Source organism: Typopeltis vanoorti, chromosome 22 (genome assembly GCF_054136105.1).
Source record: "Typopeltis vanoorti isolate ZY-2024b chromosome 22, IOZ_Tvanoo_1.0, whole genome shotgun sequence".
In the NCBI taxonomy this organism is placed as follows: Eukaryota; Metazoa; Arthropoda; class Arachnida; order Uropygi; family Thelyphonidae; genus Typopeltis; species Typopeltis vanoorti.
Genome location: NC_143570.1, coordinates 24,084,887 through 24,112,708, shown reverse-complemented (window position 1 = coordinate 24,112,708; position 27,822 = coordinate 24,084,887). Strand labels below are relative to the sequence as shown.

Genomic DNA, 27,822 nt, shown 5'->3' with positions numbered 1-27,822 from the left:
GTTGTTATTATTATTACCCCAAGACCTCATGGAGTCAAAGACTCATCTGGGAGGTCCTTTCATCACACACACATCTCATCATACCATGTCTTAAACACACTCAAACTCATTGCAGACACCACACTCTCAGGCAAGGCATTCCAATCATTCACAACTCTGCACGAAAAAAACCTGCCTCTCACTCCCCTACTCACACCCTCTTTATACAGTTTCCAGGGATGACCTCTGGTTCTCCCCTGATCTTCCACTATTCTCTGTAGAACTCCTCCACCATTGATCCTATAACAACCCCTTACCAACTATCATATCTCCCCTCTTTCTCCTGTCCACTAGACTCTGCAAATTACATCTTCTCAATCTTTCCTCATACTCAACATTCCAGAGGTCAGAAACTACCTTAGTCAGTTGCCTTTGGACCGTTTCCAACATCTCTTCATCCTTCTGAAAACCCAGTGACCAAATCTGGGCACAACAGCCCATGTGTCGCCTAATCAAAGCCTTATACAACAGAACAAGAATCTCCTTACTTCTACACGTCAGTGTCCTCTCCATCATTCGAGAAGCCTTTGTGTTGTCTTCACAATTTTGGCAATGTGTCTCCTAAATTTTAGATCCTTATCCACTATCACCCCCCAGATCTCTTATTTCCTCTACCTCCAACAATATATTCTCACCAAGCATAAATTCTGCATTCTTTGTTTTCCAAATTTTAAAACCTTACATTTTGCAACATTGAACTCGCATCTCCATTTCTGTGCCCAATCACTCAATTTATTCAAGTCTTCTTGCAAGGCCACAACATCTTCACTACTCTTTATGGTTCGTCTCAACTTTGCATCATCTGCAAACAAATGAAATCTCCATCCAAATCTTCGCCAATATCATTAATATACAAGTTAAACAGTAATGGCCCTAAAACAGACCCCTGAGGCACTCCACTAGTGACTTTCCTTTTCCTGGATATTGCACCCCCATACACAACTTGTTGATACCTATCAGATAGCCAGTCTCCAATCCAATGCACGAATCTAATATCCAACCCCATCTGCTCTAGTTTGACTGTCGACTTATCATGAGGTACTCTATCAAAAGCCTTTGCAAAATCCAAGTATATTACTGTGTATCCTTCTCCTCTGTCTAAGGAAGCAGTCACTTTATTGTAATAAGTAAGTAGATTACTACAATATAATCTCCTTTTAGCAAATCCATGCTGTCCATCAAAGATAATACCATTGTTGTCAACCCAACTCTGGATTTTAGTTCACACAAGCTTCTCCAAACAACACCTGACACACAGATAGGCCTATAGTTTGATGCTCGAGTTCGATCACCTCCTTTATGAAGTGGCACAATCTTGCCCTCCTTAGGAACTTGACCAAGTGCATGACTTATATTAAAAAAAATATGTCAACTCCCTGGCACATTCCTTCAGAATACGCAGCGATATATTATCCAGTTCCACAGCCTTATTTACATCTAGTTGACTCAACTCCCCAAACACCTCTTGCTCACTTACAGTCAGTCTCTCCTCCCCATCATCAACTGCTCTCAATCTCTCCTTGAAGTCACATTCACAAGATTGAAAGATCTTTTCGAACTGCTCATTAAGTATCTCCACCACACATTCTGCAACAGCTGTCTTTATACCATTTTCCCCAATCAATGTCATCCTTCATAATCATTCTTTCTTTTGCTGGCTACATATCGAAAGAACTAGGATTCTTTTTGGCATCATTAGCGAACTGCTGCTCATACCTCTCTTTAGCTACTCTCACCAACCAAGTCACCCTCCTTGCCTGGTCTTTGTAGACCTCATGAAATTGGTTACTTCCACTTCTCTTATGCTGCCTCCACTATGCCCTTTTTCTCTGTATCGCATGCTTAATCTCTTTATTCATCCATCACACACCTACCTTATTGAACCTTCTCACTCTTGGAATACATTGACATTTCATCTACTAGATAGTTTTTGAAAATCCCCCAAGCTGCACTGATCTCTTTTCCAGCTAACTCCTCATTCCACGCTACACCAAAGTATTCCGCTACAGCTTTCTGCAAGTAAAGGAGAGAATGAATGTGGAAGAATAACTTTACTGATGGCACACAATACCCTAGTATCAGAACAAGATGAGGTTCAAATAATGAGTGCTCACTTCATCAAGATCTAACAACCTGGTGTATGTAAATAGTATACAGTGCCACATTGGATGAAGAAATAGAAGTGCCATGAGAGGGAGGTTCTAGTTCTGTTACATACCTTGGATAAGAATTCAGCAATTGGGACACAAGCATGTCACAAAGACTGACATGCCTAACTATTGACCTATTAGTATCTTGGAGTAACTAGAGATTTTAGAGATGCTAGTCAGAACTCGCATACAGAATTCGTCTGAAAATTGAGACGTTAGCAGAAGAATTCATTATAAAATATTAATACCAAAAACAGGTTTAATATTTTTATTATAGAATTTTTGGCTAAATTTCATAGCCATTGTCAATACAGTTATAGGAGAACCCAAAAGGAACGAGTTAATTGATAGCATGTGAGATTATGTGCAATATCGGCTGCAGGAGAATAGCTCCATCTGCATTAATAGATATTCAAAATAAATTACAATAAATTGATTTGGTTAATTATTTTTAAATTATAAACAATATTTAATTATAATTATGAGACATGAATGGCAAGTATTAGTTAATTTAACTATCCAAAACTGAGAAAATTTTAGGCAATCGTTTTGTTCAGATTCAGGTTGTGAATGTGTACTTCACGGCTTTCTTTGTAGTCTTTCCAGAAGAAACTAACTTATGTGTAACACTTTGGTTTTGTTCTACTGAATTCTGTGTTTTGTAGATAAAGCGTGGTTTGCTAAACTGGATTTGTTAAGAGAAATGCATTCCTTATGTTCTTCCAGATGAATTTGTGCAGATAGACAAGTTTGTCCATAATAACATAAGCCACAAAACATTCCTTATCTCACCAAAATATAAATATCTCCCGCTATCTTATCCTGGAGTTTATAGAATCTCCTGCTCTTGTGCTTATACTTCTTAAACTGATTCACTAACGAAGAACTGACAACCACCTCAGGCAACCTATTCCATTCATTCATTCACCACCTTTGAGAGTATTCTTAAGACAATAAATTGTAAAGTTCTTGGTAATAGACCAAAAGGAAAACCTAGAATGAGATCAATTGATACATTAGTCAAGACAGCAACATCACATTAAAATGTTCAAACTATAAAAGTAAAGTTCGGACAACAGGGTTGAAAACAACAAATCCAGGATGCAAAGTCTCAATTTGGGCTGTAGAGCCAAAAGAAGAAAGAGTATTATGCAGTCGAGTAGTGGTATGATAGACTCCAGTTGATAGAAGGATTTTATTTTAATTGCAATACCATTAATATTCCATTGAAATAACAGATACAAAGTTTAAGAGACTGATATTTCATTCACATGGATATTTGGGTAGTTAACATAGTAAAATCCTTCCACCAACTGGAGTCTATCATACCACTACTCTTCTGTTTAATATTATTCTTCTTCAGTTGGGTGATTAGCATGCATTCATTGGAAGGAGGAAAGGGGAGGGTGAGATAGCATGCTTACGTGAAGTTCTCCACAGAATTAAATACAAGACCAAATGGTTGGAGAAACACCTGCAAGGATAGTATAACACAGAAGCAAACGAAGCAGGAGATGTGGGAGAAGAGAAAGTAGAGCATAAAGAGCTGGAAGAAGCGGGGAAGTGAATTTTGTTTGAGAATGCTATGAAAAAAGGAGTGTTTAAGAAGAGTGTGATGAAATTGTGTTTCTCTGGAGCAATACTATAAGAATGCAGAGAGGGGAAGGTGGAGGAGCTGTTTATTTTGGCTAGCACAAATGATCTAGCAAGCGACAATTGCAATATACAAGAAGATATGAAATCATAGTTATTACTGGTACAACAGAATAAAAAAAATATGAGAAAGTAAAATTACAAGTCTGCTTCCACAGTACAATAAAGGAGAGCCAAGATAAAGAACTATGATTACAAATGACTTCAGTGAACAGGTTGGACAAAAGGAATGGTGTGAAGTTTGTGGATGTGTGGAGTGAGTTTCATGGAAAGAAGAAGGACTTTAGGCAGACAGATAGTTTGTATTTGAATGGATTCAGAGTCAGATGTTTGAAAAAGTACTGTTCAACAAGAGGTTGAAAGTCCAGTCAGGGAAACTAGTATGTTTAGGTAGAGGATACAGGTGAGTGTGAGTCAAGGCAACCTAAAGATGACAGCATGATGACATGATGCCAAAATGTAGCTCATCAAGGGTCTTCTTAACTTTAGTGGGATTGTCAACACAAGGCAGTGTCAGATTAGCAAATAGGCAGAGTAGGCACTGGCCTATGGGCCTCCATGGCAACGGATCAAAATAATATTGATTTGATCTTGAAAGAAAATTACAATCAAGCTTCCTTAAATTGTTTCCAAAAGATAGAAAAAATTAACTCAAAAAAACAAACTTTACATTAAAGACTCTATAGAGAAAATACTGCATTAATGTAATGTACCCATTAACAACTTAAAGTACATAAACCATAGACATCAGGTTCAACATTACAGTTTGTCTCTTAAAAGCTCATTTTCTGTCGGCTTTTTTTGGGGGGGGGGGGTCCTGAGATTTCGACAGCTTAGGGGCCTCTACACGGTTTAATCTGGCACTGACACAGGGTGTTGACAAGCCCACTAAAGGGATAAATGAGATAAAGGAAGTTATTGCAGTTTATGTATACTAATGCCAGAAGTATTCAGAATAAGAGAGAGGGATTTTGAGCATTAATTTGCTCAAGCTGACCAAAAGTCACACATTAGTAAGACTTGACTAACTGCAAATGATATAACCATATGGATAGAATGCAAAGGATATTAGCATTTGCAAAGAGAACAGAGAGAAAAGAATGGGAGAAGGGATTCTGTGAATGACAGCAGAAATAAAACCAAAAAGAGTACATCAGGAGGACAGGGCAGTTTGTTTGAGACTACCTGGTCTCTGAGTAAATTGCAAACATGATGAAATATATACTTGGTTACAGCTATAAGCTGGGAGGGGAGGGATAAGGGAGAATAAAGATGGAACTTAACGGTAACAGAATTTTCTGTTAAGAATGTATGTGGAATCACCAAGCAAGTGATTATGACAAGATGAAGAGTCAAGATTGCAGGAGTGCACTGGCATAAGAATTTGGAGATGTTAGCAGTGCATGGAAGATGGTCAAAGAGTGTTAGAAGTAAGCAGTATCAGAATGTATATACCCAGAGTCAGGAGGATAAATCAAACAGGAGTTTGATTGATTAACAGCATTATTAAGCAGAAGTTGCAGAATAAGAAAAAAAAAGCTGTGGAAAGAATATAAAAGAAAAAAGGTAATTGGCATGCCCATGACTAGTACAAGTCATAGAAAAGTAGGGTGGCCTGTGTGGTAAACAAGGCCAAACCTAATTATGAGAGAAAGCTGACTAATGAGGCAAAAAAAAAAAAAAAAAAAAAAAAAAAAAAAAAAAAAAAACTAAGAGATTCTTTAGCTATGTGGCAAATAAAAGGAAGAAGTATGGAAGGATAACTAACAAGTGTTGATAAGGGAGGTAACAGAAGCAAACAAAATAGTTGAGCTACTGGATGATAATTTTTCAAGGCTAGGCTGTATTATCCAGGTGGTGATAATGAAGTGTGGGATGTGACTGGTGGTAAGGTATTGAAGAAACAAAAATTTAAACACAACCATGGCATTAGATTACATATGAGCCCATGTCTTACAAGTAGATAAGGAAATTAGCACCTCTGACCAAACTGTTTAGCATTAGTTTTGAGAAGGCTCTAAGACAGAAGTACCAAACTACACAAGCCATATATTATTTCTGAAATTTTTATTCATGATAGGAGATAGGATATCTCAGGAGCAGAGGTTAAGGTATTGAAGAAATTGGTGAAAGACAATTCAGGACTGAGTGGTCAGTAATATGATACTTCATAAGAGACAACATGGTTTGGAAAAGATAGATCTTGCCTTAGTAATTGGCAAGATCTACCTTTTCATAGTGTTTTATAATAATGACTGCTCAGTGAAACTGCTAGACTATGCAAAGGCATTCAACAGGCTTCCACACGGAACTCTGTTGATAAATTGTGGCAAATGGGGATGGATATGAAACTGGTGATTTGGAGTAGAGGGTGACTAATGAACAAATATCAAAGAATGGTTTATGGAAGAGATGAGTCCAGAAGAAGGAAAGTGACTAGTGGTGTACTGCAGGGCTCAGTACTTAGTCCTTTGCTATTTTTATTATTATTATTCGTGACACCTCCAAGGAGTCCGAAGACTCATCGCAGGAGGACACCTACTATACAGCTGTCTCCACCACTACACCGAACCTCTACTACAATCATCTTCATCAATGCCATCTACCGCCCACCACCACCACAATTAGTATTTTTTTGTCTGTAAATTGCGTGTGTTCTGAAGGGCCGATTTGTCTGTGTGCGGGATGAAAAACCAGAGTTTCTGGGAGAAAAAAAACCTGCTACCTCCATATGAGATCGGCTAACTCACCTTCGATTGAAAAAGTCCACATAAAGATTCCTCATAAAGATTTAATTTGTATATATATATATATATATATATATATATATATCAATGATACAGGAAATGTATGAGGGGAAATACTCAGTTGTTTGCTGGTGGTGATGATGAAAGATGATGTAGGGTCCTATAGGACCTTAGCCTTAATATAACACTTATGTTAAATTATTGATTAGGCCACCACTACTGCTATGTTAAAAATATTAAAAAATATGAATTTATTCTCTGACCATGTTAGAAAAATTAAGATATAGCTTTCATGTAGGTTTTTTCAAAAGGAAACAGTATCCCAAAAAAAATGAAATTTGCTAGTGTGTCAGAAGGGGATCTCTGTTTAACTTATATGCTGGCCTGGTTGGCAAGCGGTTAGAGTACTAACTCTCCAACTATCAGGCTGTGGTTTGGAATTCCACCAGGGTAGCATGGATGTTTGCAATTGTCTTTAGGTAGGAGTTGAATTTCATTGCACAATATGAGATCACTACTCTGCTTATTGGAGGTCTGAAGTGGCTTTAAAAAAGTTTCATGTTTGGTTGCTTGAGCAGAGTTTCTGGACTATATAAAAAAATTAATCAAAAATGCAAAAAATATATATATAATTGATAAAAAATAAAGAGAAATTACCACCCACAGAAAAGAAACTATAGGTTTGCTAATAACCTTCCATGGTTGAGTAAAAAAACAGAAGAGTTTAACTGAACATATGCAACTATGACCTTATGGGGAGGATGTGAAAGAGAAATCTGGAAATAGCAATGAATAGGGACCTGAAGTTTAAATGTTCTAAAAGTGCAAGGATATCACAATGGATTATGCCAGATGAAGACATCGATCTCCAGAAGCAAAGAAGTTACAGTGGCATTGTATAAGACCTTGATCAGGTAGCATACAGAAAAAATGCCTCGATCTGGTTGCCTGATTTTCAAGGGGGAGAGGATTCAGAGAAAACTGAATAAAATAGTGTGAAATCTCTAAAATATAAGATAAGATATGAAGAGAGACTGAGGCAATGCTATTGCAGAGCCTGGTGAATAAGTGAGAGAGGTATGATAGACAAGTTTATGAGAGTACATCTTACAAATTATGGAAACAACTACCATGTTAGAGTAAAACTTATATTAATATAAACCAAAATAATCACTCAATGTTTCGACCTTCACGTTAAGGTCATCATCTGGAGAGCACACACACACACACACACACACACACAGATAAACAAGCTGCACTGCAATCTACGTGGCATGCCAAAGTTATTGTTCAACCATTAAAACTATTTGCAGCCTGACCCCTGGTGGAAAAAAAAAAAAAAATCCTTATTACATTAAAGCCAGAATCCTGTTATTATTATCTATTAGGTTACAAAATTAAATTATGCGAAGGAGCAACAAGTTCACACGCAAAAAAAAATAATAATAATAATAAAACAGTTCCATGTTTGGTCTTCAGCAGGTTTTCTGGACATGATAAACAAAATCAAAAACAAAGTAAAAATTACTTAGCCTGTCTGCCTACAATACCAATGTGGTAGAGGTTTACAACTCTGTGGTTGTTAGGAGAGATGAAAATATATTTGTAATACCAGTAAAAATGTATGATATTGTGTTATCTGCTATCAGGCAACAGACTTGAACTAAGTGTTATTTTTTAAACGTGTATGCACATGTTATTAAACTTGAATAAGCAATAGTTACATTTAAAATATAAAGAGCCAATAGGCTTAATTTCGGCGATGTAAACATTATTTAAATTAAGGGGATATTAATTCCCACATTGTTTTAAAACCGAATAAGAAACTCAAAAATCGGAATCAAAGAGTTTCATGCCAAATATAGTAACTATAAATGTATCGGCGACTACTAGTGTAAGCTAAAGCATGTAGTACAAACTAGGGCAACTCGTACCAAAGGTGGAGAACTTTCTCCACCTTTGCTACGAGTTGCCCTAGTTTGTACTAGGTACTTGAACTACGTGCTTCAGCTTACACTAGTAGTCGCCGATACATTTATAGTTACTATATTTGGCATGAAACTCTTTGATTCCGATCTTTCAGTTTCTTATTCGATTTTAAAACAATGTGGGAATTAATATCCCCTTAATTTAAATAATAGTTACATATTTTGGCAATTTAATTTCTATTGTTTATTGCTTGATTTTCTCTGTCGACAAGCACTCATACCATATTGAATTTGTATATTTTCTGAGGAATGATAATTTTTCTTCCAAAGACCAGTGCTAGACCATGGAGCTTACCTGGAGGGAACCCCCTGCCTTCTAACTCTGTATTTTCACATGCTTTCTGCCTGCTGTATGTAAATGACCTCTCACTGATCTCATCTTATCTATAGATTTGCTAATCATAGTACACACTCCATTCCTCTTCTGCATTTTACAAACCTTATAGTCTACAATCATTAAATGCTTCCATATCTTTCATAACACATGCTTTAAATTTTGTTCTGCATATTGTTCTTCAGTGGTTGTGGTAGTTTGGAATTATGGTTGAAGCAACTAAAGCTATGAGGATAATGTATTATGTCCATAAACTGCTTGTGTTCTGAGTGTTTGCCTGTTTTGTGGGATATAAACATTGCCATCTCCATCTGAGGCCATATCTAATTCACCTTCAGATGGAAAACAAAACCCTTAAAATGTACTTTGCATCTTAAGATCAGATTCAAATTCATGTCTTTCCAACCAAAGGTCATAGAGCATGGATCTTGCATGCTTCCAAGACATCCTATCCTGTCTTATTTCTTATAGGAAAGATCTTGCTTCACTTCCTTTTGATGGTATCCATTTTCCAAATAGGATCCCCTTTAGCCTCTTCTGGCACAAAATGCATCTCAGCTATCTCTTTTTTTGGCCTCCAAAAATCTTGGTGCACTGTTCTGCTTAAGTTAGCCTTGAAATACTGCTCACAAATTTTGGATGGTGCACCAAAACCTCCCTAAGAATACTTGACTATCTAAGAAGATGGCAGTCCAGTTTATTCCCCCCCCCCCAAAAAAAATAAAAAATAAAATAAATCCTGAGTGCGCCACTGGTGTAGACAGAGTAAGAGAAAATGACACTAATCCAGGAATGCCAGGACTAGTTTCATCAAGATAATAGACAATGAAAACTGTAGAAATATAGCAGGAGATTTGGATGAGAATTCAATCCTGGCTTCCTATTTGAACTGTCATAGTTTAAGAGTAGGCAAACCAGGATTGATGAATATTTTGGGTATCATGTGTATACAGTAATACCAGAAACATTAGGAATAAGGGCAGGGAGTTACAGTTAACACCCATAGATGTAGTGAAACCAAAAGCAATTTGCATTAGTGAAACCTAGCTGACCGAAGAAGATATTGTTACAATAACGGAATGTGATGGGTTTGGTATATTCAAGGAAAAAAGGATAAAATGGGCAGGAGAGTACTGTAAACAAATGCAGAACAGTTAAATCCAATAAGAGCAGAAATCTTCAATGATTGTGGTGGTATGAGTGGTATAGGCAACAAATTCAAAGCTTTTTTTTTAGTGTGAGAAAGAGGTTCACAGGACAAACCACACAGTTGAAAAGCCAGGTCAACGGAACTGTCAGTTGTTTAGCACATTCTCTCAAAACTTGAGGTGATATACTATCCAGTCCCACAGCTTTACTGACATCCAGGGTACTCAGTATTATGAATTCAAATCATTTTAAAAGTATTATATTAATGGGAATTTGCTACCAGCATTCAATTAAATTATTGACTTGGAGGGGAGGGAGATTATACAGCATTAAAGTTGCGATTCCTAAATTAAAATTTAGGAACAGCAATACCAAGGTCGTTAAAAGGAATAGCATTAGATAATTAATGTTGAAGAACTGTAATAAAAATATTACAGACATATGTCATATTACATTTTGCTTCCTTTCACAAAGCAATATTTAAATCTGCATAGAAAATGCCCTTCACTACCAAGGAATATTTTGTAACTAAATATTAGGTTCATGCAAAGATGAGCAGACAATGAAAGGTAGAAAGGTATAAGATTTAAAAAGAATTATAAAAATAATGCCAGTGTTCATTTTCTTTTCCCCAAGTCACTATGGGGATGCCTTGATATAACATTTAAATAATTAATTGTAAATTCCAGTTCACTTATTCTTTACAAAGTATGTACACATATTATGAAAAATAATATCCTATTGCCATTGCACTGATCTTTCTCAAAATCATTTGTGTTAAGTGGTTTTTCATTTTAAGATTAACTCAAAAAACTTTAATTTGTGGACAGGGGTTTGTTGTTTTTTTAACATAACCTCCACAAACAGAAATCTGCAGCTGTCAAATCAAGTTACCGGCCAATTAATGTCACTATTACAGAAAAGTAGACAATTTAGGAAAGCCCCTAACTTTTGAAGGTTTCAAAATGTTAAATATGATACTTATTTAGTATTTTTTTTTACACTAATTAGAAACACTATTGTGAATAATGGCAGCAGCAGCAGTTAAAATTACAAATGGCTTATCGCCAAGTCCTCCCTCCATTTAAGGACTCCATTTTGCAAGATATCATACAGGATTTTGTAGTATGCGGGACTTGCGGAATGTATGCGTCCCGGCGACTGTATATATGTGGCAGGAGAAAGAAGGGGGAAAACATATGCGCAAAATGCAGGCAATGGGAGGAACTTGGTGATTTAGAAATGACCATAACTGATCTCGTTGAGTCAGAGACGGGAGATTATCCACGTAGAGAGATGATGGGTTTGATAGAGGGTGAGAGAAGTATGAATAAAATAATAAGAGTGGGGAGTATGGAAAGGTTGAATGATTCTGAAGTTTTAGAAGATAGTCTCAATTGGGAGGATGAATGGCAAACAGAGTGGCTGACTTACAGAGAGAGATAGATGAGCTGAAAGAGCAGGTGGAATGTCTGGGGGAATGAGATGAGAAGTGTGAAAGATGAGATTAGGCGAATGGAAGAGACGAATGCAAGGCAAATCAGAGAAGGAGTGTGAGAGAGAGAGAGAGAGAGTGTTATGGGAATGGTAGAAGAAGAGAGAATAGGAACACTATTATTATTATTCAGGCCTCCATGGAGTCAAAAGACTCATCGTGGGAGGTCCTTCCTAAGAAACACAAAGTCTATCAAGACTCATCGAGGGGGGGTCCCCCCCTAAGAAATACAAAGTCTATCATACCACTCCTTGAACTCATTGACCATTCTCGCTCTCACCACTCCATCAGGCAATGCATTCCACGGTTCAACCACCCTCCATGCAAAGAAACCACTCTTCACCCTCTTGCTCACAGTTTCCTTTCGTAACTTCCAGGGATGGCCACTTGTCATCACTCCTTCCCACTGTTCAACCAAGCGAAAGAACTCCCCAGTGTCAACTCTGTAACCACCTCTCAATAGTTTAAAAGTCTCAATCATATCACCTCTCCTTCTATCCACAAAACTCTGCAGTCCAAATTCCCTCAGCCGATCCTCATAACTATCATTGTACAGTCCTGAAATCATCTTTGTTATCCGCCTTTGTACCCTTTCCACAGTTAATTTATCCCCTTTAAATCCTGGGGACCAGATCTGAGAACAATAGTCCAAGTGTGGGCTGATTAGGGTCTTATACAACAGAATGATAACTGTTTTATCTCTGCAGGTCAGTGTTCTTCTCATTATTGCAACAATCCTCTGTGTTACCTTCGCCACCTTTGCAATATGTCCCCTAAATTTCAGGTTTCTATCAATCGTCAACCCCAGATCTATTGTCTCCCCTACTTTCTCCAGTATAACTCCTACCATAGAGTATAAGAGAGGGAATGAGAGAGAGTTAGGGGAGTGATAGAAGAGGAGAGAATGGGAACAGCAGAAGAGAAGAATGAGAGAGTTGTATGAATGATAGAAGAGGTGAGAATAGGATAAGTGGAAGAGATGGAATGAGTGTCAGATATAGGAATAACAGAAGAGAAAAGAACGGAAACAGCAGGAAAGAGGGAATGAGAGGAATGCAAGGGAGCACAGGGACTAGGGATAGAGTGATGTCAGGAAGGCAGGTAAGTAGGAGAGCACAGAGAGAAACTGTTACAGGAGAGAGTGAGGGATGCATGTGAGCAATCAAGAAATAGGGTGGTAAGAGGTGTAATTTATGTGGACTCAACGATCCATGGTGTTCAAGATAGGATGCATGAAGCGTGTTTGCCAGGAGGAATGATAGAAAGTGTGGCTATGGCAATTAAGAGAGGTGAAAGGGTGGATGAGATGATTGTGGGAACAAATGACTTGAGTGGTGGTGGTGTAAATAGGGCAGCGAGAGATACGAGATTCTTGCTTGAGGCTGTACGAAAGAAGACACAGAGAGGAAAGATAGCGTGTGTGTTGCCTAGGTATGATAATGTCGAGCTGAGCAGAAGAGCAGTGATATTGAATGGCATAATAGCGAGAACGTGTCAGAAGAGAGGATTCGAATATGTGGATGCTTGGAGTGCGTTTGAGAGCAGAGAGGAATTGTATGTGAGAGGCCACTTGCATTTGAATGAGAAAGGACATAGGCATCTGGAGAGATTGCTGTTCAGAACAAGAATGGTAGCAGGGGTGGCCTCTTGTGGGAATGGGTACTTGGGAGAAGGGGGACGACATCAGGTAACGCTGAGCCCAGTGGAGTCTAGAGGGGATAATGCTGGGTATAGAAACAATGGCATTTTTATGCTTTATACTAATGCCAGGAGTATTCGGAATAATTGGCCAGGCTGATAGCATCAGCCTGGCCAAAGATTATTGAGATCACCGAGATGTGGTTGACAGAAGAGGATATAATAACAGGAATAGAAGTTGCCGGGTACAGCATTTTTCAGCAGGATAAGAAGGGAAAGCGTGGTGGTGGTGGTGCAGTACTGCTTATGATAAGTGACGACCTATATCCTCTAAGAGTGGAGGCTTTGGAGGGCTGTGATGACACTAATGATTTGGAAAGCATATGGTGTGAGGTGGAGGTGGGCAAGACAGGATATTTAATGGGGTGTTGCTACAGACCAAGGAGATGTTTAGACAGTTGAACATGGCAAGTGCAAGAAGAATAATTGTTAAGGGAGATTTTAACTATAGCAGTATAAATTGGGGAGAGGAAGATGCATGTAGCAATAAGGGAATGGAATTTTTAGAATTCTTGAGGGACAAATGTCTTAGGCAACATGTAACAGAGGGAACAAGAGGTTCAAGAGTTTTGGATTTGGTTATAGCATCAGAAGAGTTGATAATAACTGAGATGACATCTCTCCCACCAGTTGGAGAGAGTGACCATATGGTTTTGACTTGGAAAATGAATAGACATGCAGGAGTATGAAAGAGATGGGAACTTATGTGGAATTATAAAGCAGGTGATTATAACAGTCTTAGACGTCAACTAGGGGAAGTTTCGTGGAGGGAGGAATTGGAAGGCAGAGATATCATTAGTACTTGGGAAATTGTGAAGGAATATTTGTTAGCAGCAATGGTAAGTTGTATTCCACGAGTGAAGAAGAGGACACAATTTGGAGTAAAGTGGATGACAAACAATATTAAACAGGAACTGCATGTGAAAAAGAGGCTATGGAAGAGATATAAGGAGACAGGTGAAGAGAAGATGCATGAAGAATATAAGACACAGGACAGGAGAGTGACTAGTATGGTAAAGAAGGCAAAACTAGAACATGAGAAAAGATTGGCCCTTAGATCCAAGGAAAATCCTAGGGAATTTTTTAGCTATGTGGCCAGTAGGAGGAGAAATGACATCGTAGGATAAAAATGGGAATAGAGTGACTGATGCAGAGGACATAGTGGAATTGTTCAATAAACACTTTATTGGAGTATTTCATCCTGGAGGAGTCAATTTGAATACTAGAGGGATAAGACAGGTTTGAGTTTTAGAGGTGCAGGAGGAGAGTATGTTCCACATACTGAGTACTCTGGATGTTAGTAAAGCTGTGGGACTGGATGGTATTTCACCACAAGTTTTGAGAGAATGTGCTAAGGAACTGACAGTGCCTTTGACTCAGCTTTTCAATGAAATATTAAAAGAATGGAACTACGACTTATGATATCAATTGGAATCATTTGCCACGTAATATGGGCTATGAAAGCCAAGACAGTTAGTGATTCCATTTGGAATCACTAGGGCAGAAAGGGTTAATTAGTGATAGCCTTGGGCCAGCTATCTCTGATTAGGTACCAATGGAGATTGAACTGCCCACTATGATATCATAGTGGGCAGTTCAATGAAAGGCAGTCAGTTCAATGAAAGTTCAATTTCCCGCAGCCTGCCTTCCACTATGAAAGGCAGGCTGCGGGAAAGGTGCCCATGGAATGGAAGGAAGGTAAGATAGTGCCATTGCATAAGGGCGGTAGCAGACTGGAAGTGTCCAATTATAGGCCAATTTGTGTGTGTCATCAGTAGTTAGTAAGATCTTGGAGAAAGTAGTGAGGGACCATATACAGCATTGGGCAGATGAGGGTAATGTTATCTGTGAGAGACAACATGGATTTGTGAAGGGGTGCTCCTGTTTTAGCAATATGCTAGCCTTTTATGATAAAGTTACAAGAACATTAGATGAGGGAAAGGCATATGCTGCCATTTTCCTAGACTTAGCAAAGGCATTTGACAGGGTGCCACACGATAAGCTGATATTCAAGTTGCAGCACATGGGTCTGGATGTCAGATTGGTCAACTGGATTCAGGATTGGCTGTCCAATAGGTATAGTTCACCCACAGATTAGAGACCCTTCGACACTTCTGCGCATATCCCAAAAAGGAGAATCCATTCTGATAATAGGGGTAATCAATCAGTCTTCTGGGATGAGTTTCTTTATTATTACAGGTAGGAAAATTTAGCTTTTTTTTTACAAACATTGTAGTTTTTAAAGTGTAACTATTTTGCTTGTATAACAGTTGGAAAAATGTACGTAGAATATTAACAAAACTAAAAAAGGTATAGCATAAAACAAAAATTTAAAGAAATTTATTTTAAGAAAGTTTTCTAAGAAAAAAAAAAAATCAGCTAACGCCTTTTTATTCCCATACATATATATATATATATATATATATATATATATATATATATATAGGGAGTGGGCGAGGCCGTTTTTAGCCCCATCTAACTTTTGGAGACTGAGTGGGCAGTTCAATCTCCATTGGTACCTAATCAGAGATAGCTGGCCCAAGGCTATCACTAATTAACCCTTTCTGCCCTAGTGATTCCAAATGGAATCACTAACTGTCTTGGCTTTCATAGCCCATATTACGTGGCAAATGATTCCAATTGATATCATAAGTCGTAGTTCCATTCTTTTAATATAATAACAAGTATGTATTATACGTATAAATCTTACTAATATCGGTTTTTATGACTTAGTAGAATAATATGCATATATTGGATTATAGAGTATAAGCTCAGAAGTTGAATATTTGCTACCAGAATATAATGATTCCATATGGAATCAGTCAGTCAGAATTCCTATCCTGAAATGTATTTTTCAGAAAAATAGTTGATACTCTTGCTTTTTTCTTGCCCGTGCCAGAGATCGACTAACTCGGGAACCGGTCGAAAAAAGGCTTAGAAAAATTTCCTCTAGTCACCGACTAACTCGAAATCAAGTCTTCCTTCGTGCAGCCAAGTGCTGTGGTGTGCAAATGCCACATTCACTGAGCTACACAGGCTCTATAAAATAAAAATAATTATACAGAAAAACAAAAAAATTTTTTCAAATGAACTTAGATATTCTAAACTTACAGTTGAGAGAACTGAGACACTTTAATGTCCTAAACCGATTAATTATTTATGACTTGTGGTGACTCTTAACAAACCCATGCAAAAAAAAGGTTGGAAAAAAATACCATTATCAAATCCTTTTAATCTTCATAGTCGTCTGAACCAGTGTCTGAATTGCCATCACTTTCACTTAAACTGATCACCAATGGTTCGGCTAATTCTTCGATAATTCCGTCTCTGTCCCAATACATATTTTCCAATGAGGTGACATGAGAGCAATATTTTCCTCATTTTTGAAACTGTAATACTTTCAATCGCCTGTTCTGAAAGCTTAAAAAGTTTTGACATGTCAATATCCCCAGTTACGTTGCGATGGCAAATGAAACTTTTCACTTCTGCCCAAACATACTCAATAGCATTTAATATAGCAATAGCATTAAAACTACTCAATAGCATTAAAACAAAATCCGATTTGATGAAGTATTTTCCTTAAAGTTTCTCTTTTACAAGGAAAATTAATTTTTTATTTAAGCACAAGAATCAATTTCGGAACAGTTAGCACTCTTTTCTCGACCACGTAAAATTCGTGAATAGTTCTTATAACATCTACCTCAAAATCATTCAAAGCTACAGTTTCGATGGTTTTCTTTCTCTGGCACTTTTTTTTTTTTTTTTTTTTTTTAGGAGATTTAAATTTTGGCTTACCTTCACCTTTTGATTCCCTACGAATTCTTTTAACAGTCGACCCTGATACACCCGCAATTGCACTTGCATATTTTATGACTTGAGAAAGGGGAACAAGGAGATTGCTTTTTAACGTTTTTTTTTCGAAGAATGTCAGCACATTATTCAATATTCTTTGGCAAGAGCTACTAAAACGTTTAACAACAGAACTTGTTGACTGTACTGGATCCATCATACAAATTAATAATAAAAAAATAATGCAAAAAAGCGACAAAAATAATCAAGCTACTACTAGTACAGCGACAGAAAAGAAAGCAAGTGATTTCGCATGTTGGCAACCAATTCGTACATCCTTCATTTCTTTCTCTCCTTCAGCATGAATAGACTATTCTTGGCAAAACGCGAAGCAGAGATCTACAAACGGTAAGCATACTATATCAGAGTTGTGTATGGTGGAGCAATATCAAAGAAGCAGAAGGTTACAAGTGGGGTTTCACAGGGCTCAGTACTGGGACCTATATTGTTTAACCTTTATATCAATGACATTGTCCATGGATTGCAAGGGGATATTCAGTTGTTTGTGGATTATGCGAAGCTGGGAAGGGTTATTAGTAATATTGCAGATGTGGTAGCCCGGGAAGAGGATTTGAATAAGCTAGACAGATGGGCAAATGAATGGGGGTTTCAGTTTAATGCAGCAAAATGTACGATCTTGAGGTTTGGGACACATCGATGAGACTCTGCATACTCTATGGGAGGAGTTAAACTGGAGGAAGTAGGGGAGACAAGAGATCTGGGGTTGATAATTGATAGAAACCTGAAATTTAGGGGACATATTGCAAAGGTAGTGAAGGTAACACAGAGGATTGCTGCAATAATGAGAAGGACACTTACCTGCAGAGATAACATGGTTATCATTCCATTGAATAAGGACTCTGATCAGACCACACAGACTATTGTTCTCAGATCTGGTCCCCAGGATTTGAAAGGGGATAAATTAACTGTGGAAAGGGTACAAAGGCAGATAACAAAGATGGTGTCAGGACTGTACAATGTTAATTATGAGGATCGGCTGAGGGAGTGTGGAATGAAGAAGGAGAGGCGATATGATTGAGACTTTTAAACTGTTCAGAGGTGGTTACAAGGTTGACACTGGGGAGTTCTTTTGCTTGGTTGAACAGCAGGAAGGAGTCATGAAAAGGGGCCATCCCTGGAAGTTACGAAAGGAAACTGTGAGAAAGAGGGTGAGGAGTGGTTTCTTTGCATGGAGGGTGGAATGCATGGAATGCATTGCCTGATAGAGTGGTGAGAGCGAGAACGGTCAATGCGTTTAAGGAGTGGTACGATAGACTTTGTGTTTCCTAGGAGGGACCTCCCTCAATGAGTCTTGATAGACTTGTGTTTCTTAGAAAGGACCTCCCACGATGAGTCTTTTGACTCCATAGAGGCCTGAATAATAATAATAATAAATGAAAATTTAGAATAAAAACATCTGGCGATTTCAAATGCTATAAAAACTTTTAGAGTACCCAGTGTAAAAATAGTGGATCATGTTTCTTATCATCAAAGTAATCACAAATCAATTTTATCTCAAACCTTTTTTTTAATGTAAAACTTACCCAAGAAAGGCTAAAAGTTTAAGGACCTACCTCTCTTATATTTCTTTTAAGGTTACACGGTGATCAGCACTCATATTTGTAAATTTAGAGACACAAAAACACGTGTTGAACAGATTATTTTATTAATTACTAATAAAATAATGAGTATCTTATATTAGTATCATAGGTGGTCTAAGAATTGCTTAATGTAGGAATCCTGATTCAGAGATCAGCATAAGACTACTTAATGTCACCTCAAGCCTCCAAAATAAGTATGTTAATGTCCTCACATTGGGGAAAAAAAAAAAATTATCCACCACCTGACTTTCATCTGTGCCACAATGGATTCAAACCCATGGCCAGTCAACTGAAAAGTGGATATGCTATCCACTTGGATAACGAGACTAACCATACTCAATTTGAGCATGGTTAGTCAATTTTTAAACATACTGTTTTATATATATATATATATATATATATATATATATATATATATAAAAAACAGTATGTAACAGTATGTTACAAATATTATACAGTGCATTACATACTTACACTACACAATCATACAATGGTGCAGTGATATCTACTGCTTCCTCCCTTAGCATTTTGCTTCCTTTCACAAAATGTTTCTGCTATGCGAATTTTTTTTGAGAAATTTCACAAGACTAGTTTCAGAATTAGCATACCCAATTCAGACTTTTCTTTAAAAACATCTTAAGAACATGCAGCAACCAGATGTATTTCATTCATTGTTCATTTCATTCTTTCAAACAAGTTTTTTGGTATTCATTTGCTTACTGCTTTTTGAAATCCTCTCTTTATACTTATTTCTTATACATATATGATCAACAAAATATTGAATAATGCTAACAGCAAAATATTGAATAATGCTAAAAGTAAAAAAAAAGAGTAAGTCAAAACTTAAAAAACTTTTTTAATGCGACTCTCACCCACAAAACATTTGCAAATCTATAATACATTAGTGCCGTGGGTAGGCTAAAAATATTTTTATAATTTAAAAAAAAAATTTTTGTTAAATATTTTATTTTTTATATAATCTATGAAACCCCACTATAGAAACTAAACATGGAATTTTTTCAGGTCACCTCAAGCTTCCAATAAGTAGGGCAGTGGTCTCATACCAGATAATGAAATGCATCTCCCACTTAAAGAAAATCAGAAATGTCCATTGTGGGATTCAAACCAGAAGTATGCTGATTGAAGTGGGTAGATTAACAACTTGGCCAACCAGGCCAGCAGATACTGGGAATCATCAGCACCTAAAGGATGCTAATTTTTCTGGCACTTGAAGCACTCAAAACCTAATTTGATATCTTCCTCCAATAAAATTTACGACTCAGCACCTTGGGCAGCTGGGGAAAATTCCTGTCCCAACTCAGGTAAAATCCTTGCTAATTTAAAATACTGTTGTTTGGTATTAAGGCAAGGCCATGAGGAGAGTTTTTTTTTTACCTTCTGAATAAGGAGCATGCATGATTATATAAATTTAAATAAGGATTCAAACTTATTTAAACAAAAATAAAAAAAATGCTTATATCAAGACTACTGTTAATTAATAGCATTCCAACAAAGCAGATTTATCCATCAGGTAAGTCTTTAATATGTGAAGAACAAATTAGAAATCCTATGTCAGCATTTTTAGTTTAACACGGTATACATTGCAATTTTTTCACTAAGAAATAATAAACGAACAATTGTTTTATTATGTGAATCTCACCCATAAAAGATTGTAAAACCTACAGCAATTACTATATCACAGGAAGGTGGGCTAAGGGGAAGTTAGATAATTCATGAAAAAAAAAACTACTTCAATCTTCCAATAAGCAAAATAACGGTCTCACATCAATGGAATTCTACCACTTAGAGACATTTACAAACATCTATGCCTCAGTTGGTATCAGTGATGCCCTTTGGTTGAAAGACCTATGTTTGAATCATATCAAAGATATGTACCTTTATCAGGATTTTTCAAATGAAGGCAAGTTAGTCTCATACTCAGTAGCGCATTCGAGATTTAATCTTAGGGGAGGAGGGCAAGATGAGTAGACGATTTGCAAACACGCACTACACATCGCATACGACCTATGACTGAGCATCTGCAATGATTGCTAATTCATAAGTAATATAGAAATAGAAGATACAACACAACATAAATTTAAAAAAAAAAAAAGAATTTTAATTAGGAAAAGATCTTTGGAAAATTTTCTAGTGTTTTTTTTTTTCCTTTTTTTGGGGGGAGGCATTCCCCCCACCCTCTGGGTGCACTACTACTCATACTTGGGTTTTTCATCCTGAAAAGTAGGCCAAATTGGCCATAAGAAAACATGGAAACTAGTTGTGCTTTATTCAAGTACTAGTTAATTTATTGGCATATATTTCTCTACAGTATCACAAGTCAAGCTGTCAAAAAAAAAAACTATTAAAAAAAGGTCAAAGTCATGCAATTTTTCCCATATATTCTTTGTCACTTCAATTCGCAAGACTTCCCTCTTATCTAATTAGAATGCTGATGGGACATAAAAATGACAATGAAAAATTATGCAACTTATATTTATGTAAGATGCTATTTGTAGGTATCCTCATTATTGTGTTAAATAGTCATGTTTTGTTCCTTAAATCTTGTAAAAGCAGTGCTATAGCATCTTAAAAGTCAAATTTATGAATCTTTACCTTAGCTTGTTGCTGGTACAAGATACTTTTTTTTTTCAATTCTATATTTTTGTCATAGATAAATGCATGTATATTATATAATTAATTTGTTAACTACCCCAATTTACAAATTCCCATTATCAGAATACTCTGCCAGTAATGTCTTCCATACAAAATACATAACTAGAAATACTCATTTGCCTGTAATATAATATTATTATAATAATACACTATTTTTAGTTCCCCCTCTTATATTATCAAATTATTTTGCTCTCCATTCGCTTATTAGGAATCTTGTATTATGCTGAGACTCAGTTGAACACCAAGTCAGGGACATTAATTGTTTTGCACATTCCTTCAGCATCCGTGCCAATATCCATTCAATTGCTATATTATTAGTCAAGCTCTTATAACAGCTTTAATACTTCAATTCGTCCACCTCTTATTTTACCCAGTTCTCTCCTCCAGCATCAAGATGGCTAACGGGCCTGCTTGGATCACTTAACAATTTGACTTTTTCTTGTGTATCTGACGCTTTTCTACCATCTGCATTCATTAAGATGGTTATATTTTCATAGCGTTTTGCTTACTAGAGTGATAACATTCTTATGCCAAAAATTTCTTTGGCCTGTTTGACCAATTTCTTTTTATAATTATATATATATATATATATATATATATATATATAATTAAGACATTTATAGATTCAAGTTTGTAAAGATTTATAAACATGCACTTGAAATAAAGATAAGTGAAGAATTATGGGAAAAAAAATTATACAACATAAAACTTTAAGTAACAATTATGACAAGTGTTTACCACTAACATTCTGCAAACACCACTGTATATATATTCCAAAGCTGGATCTATAACTAGGGTAATTTTATGAACTCCACCAGGAAACCAAAATACATAACTTATCTAAAAGAAAAATGTTTCAGATATCCTCACAAAAAAGGCATAATACCTTCTGCATCAAATGCAACCATTCTATGTATGACAAACACAATGCAAAAATGCATGTGGAATGCAAAAAAAAATACTCACAACCACTCCTATTTTTAAACACAGGCTAAAATAAAAATAAACTGAGAATTAAAAAAAAAAAAAGTATAATATTTTAAATAAACTTTCCAGACATAATTCTGATGAGTGTTCACCAATAATGTTTAGCATATATCAGTATCCCATGTTCAACTGTGCACTTGAACTGTGCTAGTTATAACATTTAATTAAAGGCAAAACATATATTCATTCATTTAGAATGAATGAATTTCTCATCCAATAAAAAGAACTAAAAGTATTAGTTGTTTTTTTTATGAGAATAAATAATGCAGTGTTCATCAAAAACAACTGCAATATATGAATTTGTACAAACATGAATGTCACGAATTTGTCTTGAATTTTTTTTTTTATCATTAAATCAATTTTAAAAAAAAAATGATTTTTCCTATACTGAAACAATGTTTATAACAGAAAAACTAGTTATACATATCAAATAAAAATCCCTTTAATTTTATTTAATTCACTACCTTATTAATTAATAAGGTCATGATTAATTAAAATTACACACTAATTCAGAAAATAAAATGTAAAAATTCAAATTATTTTTGTTACAAGGCTTCATAATGTACAAAATATGTTAGAAGTAGGGAGGGAGGGATGAATTTTTTTTTTTTGTTGTTGTTTCAGTAAACATGGAGTTTTTTTTTCCCTTAATAATAACCATTCACCGGTTGTTTTAAAAAATAAACATGGTCCTTGATTTAAAAAATATATACTGTATATATAATTTAATACTGCTGCATAAAACGAATGATTGACGAGTATTTGCGAACACTTTGTAATATATGTTTAGAATGACATGTACAAAAAACAGTGCATAATAATAATAATTCACATGTCGTATAATATTAATTCAAAAGAAGTTGAGTATTTGACAACAGGCTTAAAAAATGCATTTTATTTGATTTTTCCTCTCAGCAAAATAAATGCTGCAAATATCAGTTAACGCTGAAAAAGTCTTTTAGCACTAGCTGTAAAATGCATCACTCAATTATGTGAAAAGTGCATCTCATTAACATGTGCGTATGTACACAAATACTTTTTGATAAATAATATCGAATCAAGTTCGTTTGTTTTGTTTTAAGAAAAAAAATATATATATTGCCATGTTTGCTTATGACTAGCATTCGCCCGCTCAATTTCCTTCCAAATGGTTTCAACTTTATTTACTTCCATACAACAACTGAATCACATAATATCTAGTATTCTTCACATGGGTCATTCAGATAAGATACCGAATTTTGTTTTCATGGGAAACTTGGAGGTTGCTTCGTTTCAACCGGAAGCCATGAGAAAGGAAGCCAGAGAAGCCAGGGTTTATAACCGCACTACTGTCACTAACAGCATTTTGACAAGACGGGGTTAACATGGCGACGGAAAGATAAGCATAAGGCAATGCGAAGCACATTTTATTCATAAAGCAGATGCTTGAAAACATCTAAAGATTGCATTATACTAAGAATTTTGATGAATATATGTATTAATCCCACCTGCCATAAATGCCTTCTGTTAACTTTGACCTTTTTGCCGGTCGTCTGATCTTCCCACATTCCGTATTTCGCCTCTTCATCTCTAGATTCACTCCAATTTCCGGAATTCCAAATGTTTATAACGTTTGTGATATCAACGTTGAACTACAAATAAACAACGGAAACAATAACGCGTCCATTTATCCAGTACACTGACAAAAAAGAATAGCGAATTAATTATGCCATACAATTTTTCGAATTATACCAAACATGCCGTCTCTCTTTCTTATTAACAATTTTAACTCGGTTTTGACGTAGCGTCAGACATCACCCTTTCAGCGATATAACTGCCACCTACAATATTTTTAATCAAAACGACTTTATGCACCGTAATCCCCAATTCTAATTTTAGCGCAGCATTATCAGTTGTTCAGTGGTTTCTATCTTATTCAGAGAAGATCTCATAGATATCACCAAAATTCCAATCCCAAAAATGAAAAGGACCAAATTTTAAAGCATCAGTCGATTTATCACTCTAGGTGAAAATAAATTAATTGGTGCTGGAAACTAAACTTTATCAAAACTAATGTAAATTTGTACATCAATGATATGGAGAAATGACTTGCATCGAAATATTATTATTATTATTATTATTATTATTATTATTATTATTATTATTATTATTATTAGACACCTCCAGGAGTCCAAAGACTCATCGAGGGAGAGTGTACCAACAGCATCGAATTGGTCCCCTTCCATGTTATCTTTTGATAATATATAACTGGGTAGCTCAATAATTAAGAAACATGATGCTGTGATCTTGGACGATTTATATAGACTGAGAATATGGGCAAAGGAGAAAAGCTACCAGTTTAATGTAGCAAAGTGTAAGGTTAGGCATTTTATTATTATTACATAACACCTCCAGGGAGTCCAAAGACTCATCGAGGAAGGGCATTTATTCCACAACTCTCTTTCTATCCCACTCAGTCCACCGACCACTACAACTAGTATTTCACAAACAATCACAAACATCCATGCCCACGGGGGGGGGATTCGAACCCGCAGCCTTTTGGCTGGAGAGCTGGAGATTGGTGCACCACTATACACTTCACCGCTGGAACTTAGTCGAAAGAAATAAGTGAGGCTAGGGATTTATTGATGCTAGTGGACTCTGAATTGAAGTTTAGAAGTCATATTGTGAAAGTGAAAGTGTGTTCTTCAATAACTTAGTTACTGAAGAACACACTTACAAGCAGAGGTAAAGAGGCTGTTATACCTCTATAAAGCCTTGACATTACTTTGCACAGTAATGTCCCATCTGGACATTACTGTGCAAAGATCTTATCACCTGGGTTTCTTGGAGATGTAAAAGAAGTGGAAAGAATCAAGAGACGAGTGACCATCTTGGTCACTCGTCTCTTGATTCGGTAGCAGGAATATGGATGGTCAAAATAAGGAGAGATTGAAGATCTGGGTTGGAGAATGGTTGGTGGGCAGAGAAGAGGAGGATATGATTGAAATATAAGTTGCTTTAGAGAGCGGGAATTGGTACAGGGGAAATTTTTCAGTACGTGACTATTGTGGGTAAAACTATTGGTCATACCTGGAAATTAAGGAAGAATATAGTTAGCAAGGACGTGAGGATTTTATACTTCGAGAGTGGTGAATGAATGGGATGAGTTGTCAGAGTCAGTAGTGAGTGCTTATCGTCGGAGTTCACAGCAAGATATGGCAGGAATTATGTAAATGATGGTTAACGCTGCTGCTGTTAGTAGGTCTCCAGAAATGAGTCCATGACTCAGTGGAGGTGGCTTTAATAATAATAATAATAATAATAATAATAATAATAATAATTTAGGTCAAAAAAAATTTCTAATGTTAAAAAGACATATTAGGAAAATCTTCAATCAGAGAAAAAAATCCTTCCTGCAGCCTCATATTCGAATCAATGTTTTTTCCCCCCCATCACCCATTGCGTTCAGTCTCGAGATTTCTGAATTTAAAAAGATCTCGAAAGTGAAAGTTTTACGTATAACGTATGACTTGGGTCACAAACTTTTGAGGATCATACTAATACAAACTATAATCAACAGTTTAAAATTAACGCAAATTAAGAATTAATAATAATATTGAATCAATAATCGAATAAATCATCATAAATAATAAGTAATTATCTCCTCGTTTTTTTTTTTTTTTCAAATTCAAATCGAAATTGATTTTTCAAATTTCGAGTATTACGATTTCAAAATATAAACGATGTCATTTAACTAACCAAAGAACAATAAGCTGTCTGTTGTTCTTTGGTTTCTCTGTATATATAGAGAAAATATATAGATCTCTGTATATTCTTATAAAACATGTAAGAATATACAGAGATCTATATACACTGAATAACCAGTTTATTAGTTATGTCCTCATCATCCATTGAATCCATTCTATACTCAGTGATATTGTCACATGTTCCTTCCAGGGTATATAAAGCAGGTAAGCATATTGAGCGCAATATAATAATTCGCGCTAAAATGGCTAGTGCAACAATCACGAAAAATGCATTCCTGATGAAGTGGTCATGTACGAGAATACCTAAAATATACCATGAAGCTCCAACAATCAGAAAGTATGAAAGCAATGCCAATATTCGCAGAGGATGGATTGCTCGTATTATTTAACATTCTGGTACAATCATTCAAATGGTAGGGCAATATAATAATTTATGTAGCTATATAATGACATACAATGTAATTATATGTTCTTGTGTCCTGGAGATACCATCTGTGCAGGATCCAATGCATTGAATTCTCTCACTGATGAAGGCACACTTGAGCGCGACCTCACCAAGTTCCACTCCTTTCAGCTTAAAAACTAGCAGCTGTGGATAACCCAGGCATGAGGAACATACGAGCTTGAAGAATAGAAAAAAGTGACGTGGATCACGAATCCTTGCTCCAGCTGTATCATGTTGAGCTCATACTCAAGGCAGGGAGATGGTAACATGAATCAATCAGTCTGTAATGCAAGTGCAACAATATGCAGACCAGTACAAGCAACAGTGATATGTATGAGTGTGGGGAAGGTGTTTTATTAGTGTGTATTAGGTCCCGATATTGATGGAGCAATACCTGAATGCCACACCCCAACTGTACATTGTTTCCTTTCGCGCTCAGAGTTTATTCTTCTGATAAGGTTACTTTGAGCAGGATAATGTGCCATATTACAGTCTAGTGATATGGCATTCACAGTACCGTCGACAGGGTGTAGCATAGAGGCAGCCTCCCTCGCGCGCTACTTAATAAGGGCTCTCATTCAGCCATATTGCGGTAGGCCCCGTCGCTACGCTAACAATTCCTATTAGCGTAGCAAGTGTGGAAAGACGTTTTTCCAAGCTTAAACTGATTAAAAATTATTTGCGAACAGCAATGACCCAAGAAAGATTGGTTGGTCTAACAACTATATCGATAAAAGCGGACATAGCTTATAATTTAAATTTAGAAGAGCTTATAAACAGTTATATTGTGCGATATCCCCGTAGAGCAAACATTTAATTAATATTATTATGTAATAAAAACAAAATAGCAATTGGAGGTTTTCTTATATTTGTCTTATAATTCCTTGGGCATTCAGGAATGGTAAACTTCATCATGCTCATTAGCCTGCTGAATAAGGGGATCATAGAAAATTAGTCAGATAAAGTAGAACGAGCTGTTTGCGACAGGCATCTGCCACAATGTAATCCAATCTCAGGCAACCACAAGGTACGATCTGATTCGGAGGAAGCCGGAATTACCAGAGAACACCACTTTCAGTACCTCGCGAAGTGAGTCCATCTCAGGAAAAGTCCACTTGTCTTATTTTATTAGATAGGGTGATGTTTTTTTTTGTTTTTTTTTTTCATGCAGCACTATTTTGCTGTGTATATAATGAATGACAAAGAAATAGTGCTGGGACAAACAATATTAAAACACGCGATTAATACAAAACATCATAATTTGT

At 36.2% G+C, this 27,822-nt stretch overlaps 1 protein-coding gene across 1 annotated transcript in view; it reads right to left on the bottom strand.

The window, feature by feature from the left end:
• The window catches only part of LOC150094222 (macoilin), a 192,397-nt gene extending 168,234 nt beyond the window's left edge, over positions 1-24,163 (bottom strand). Inside the window, exon 1 of the mRNA XM_090412388.1 lies at positions 23,851-24,163. Within this exon, the coding sequence (XP_090268514.1) occupies positions 23,851-23,930 (80 nt within the window). The 5' untranslated portion in view covers positions 23,931-24,163. The remainder of the gene's footprint in view (positions 1-23,850) is intronic.
• Positions 24,164-27,822: the final 3,659 nt, after the last annotated feature.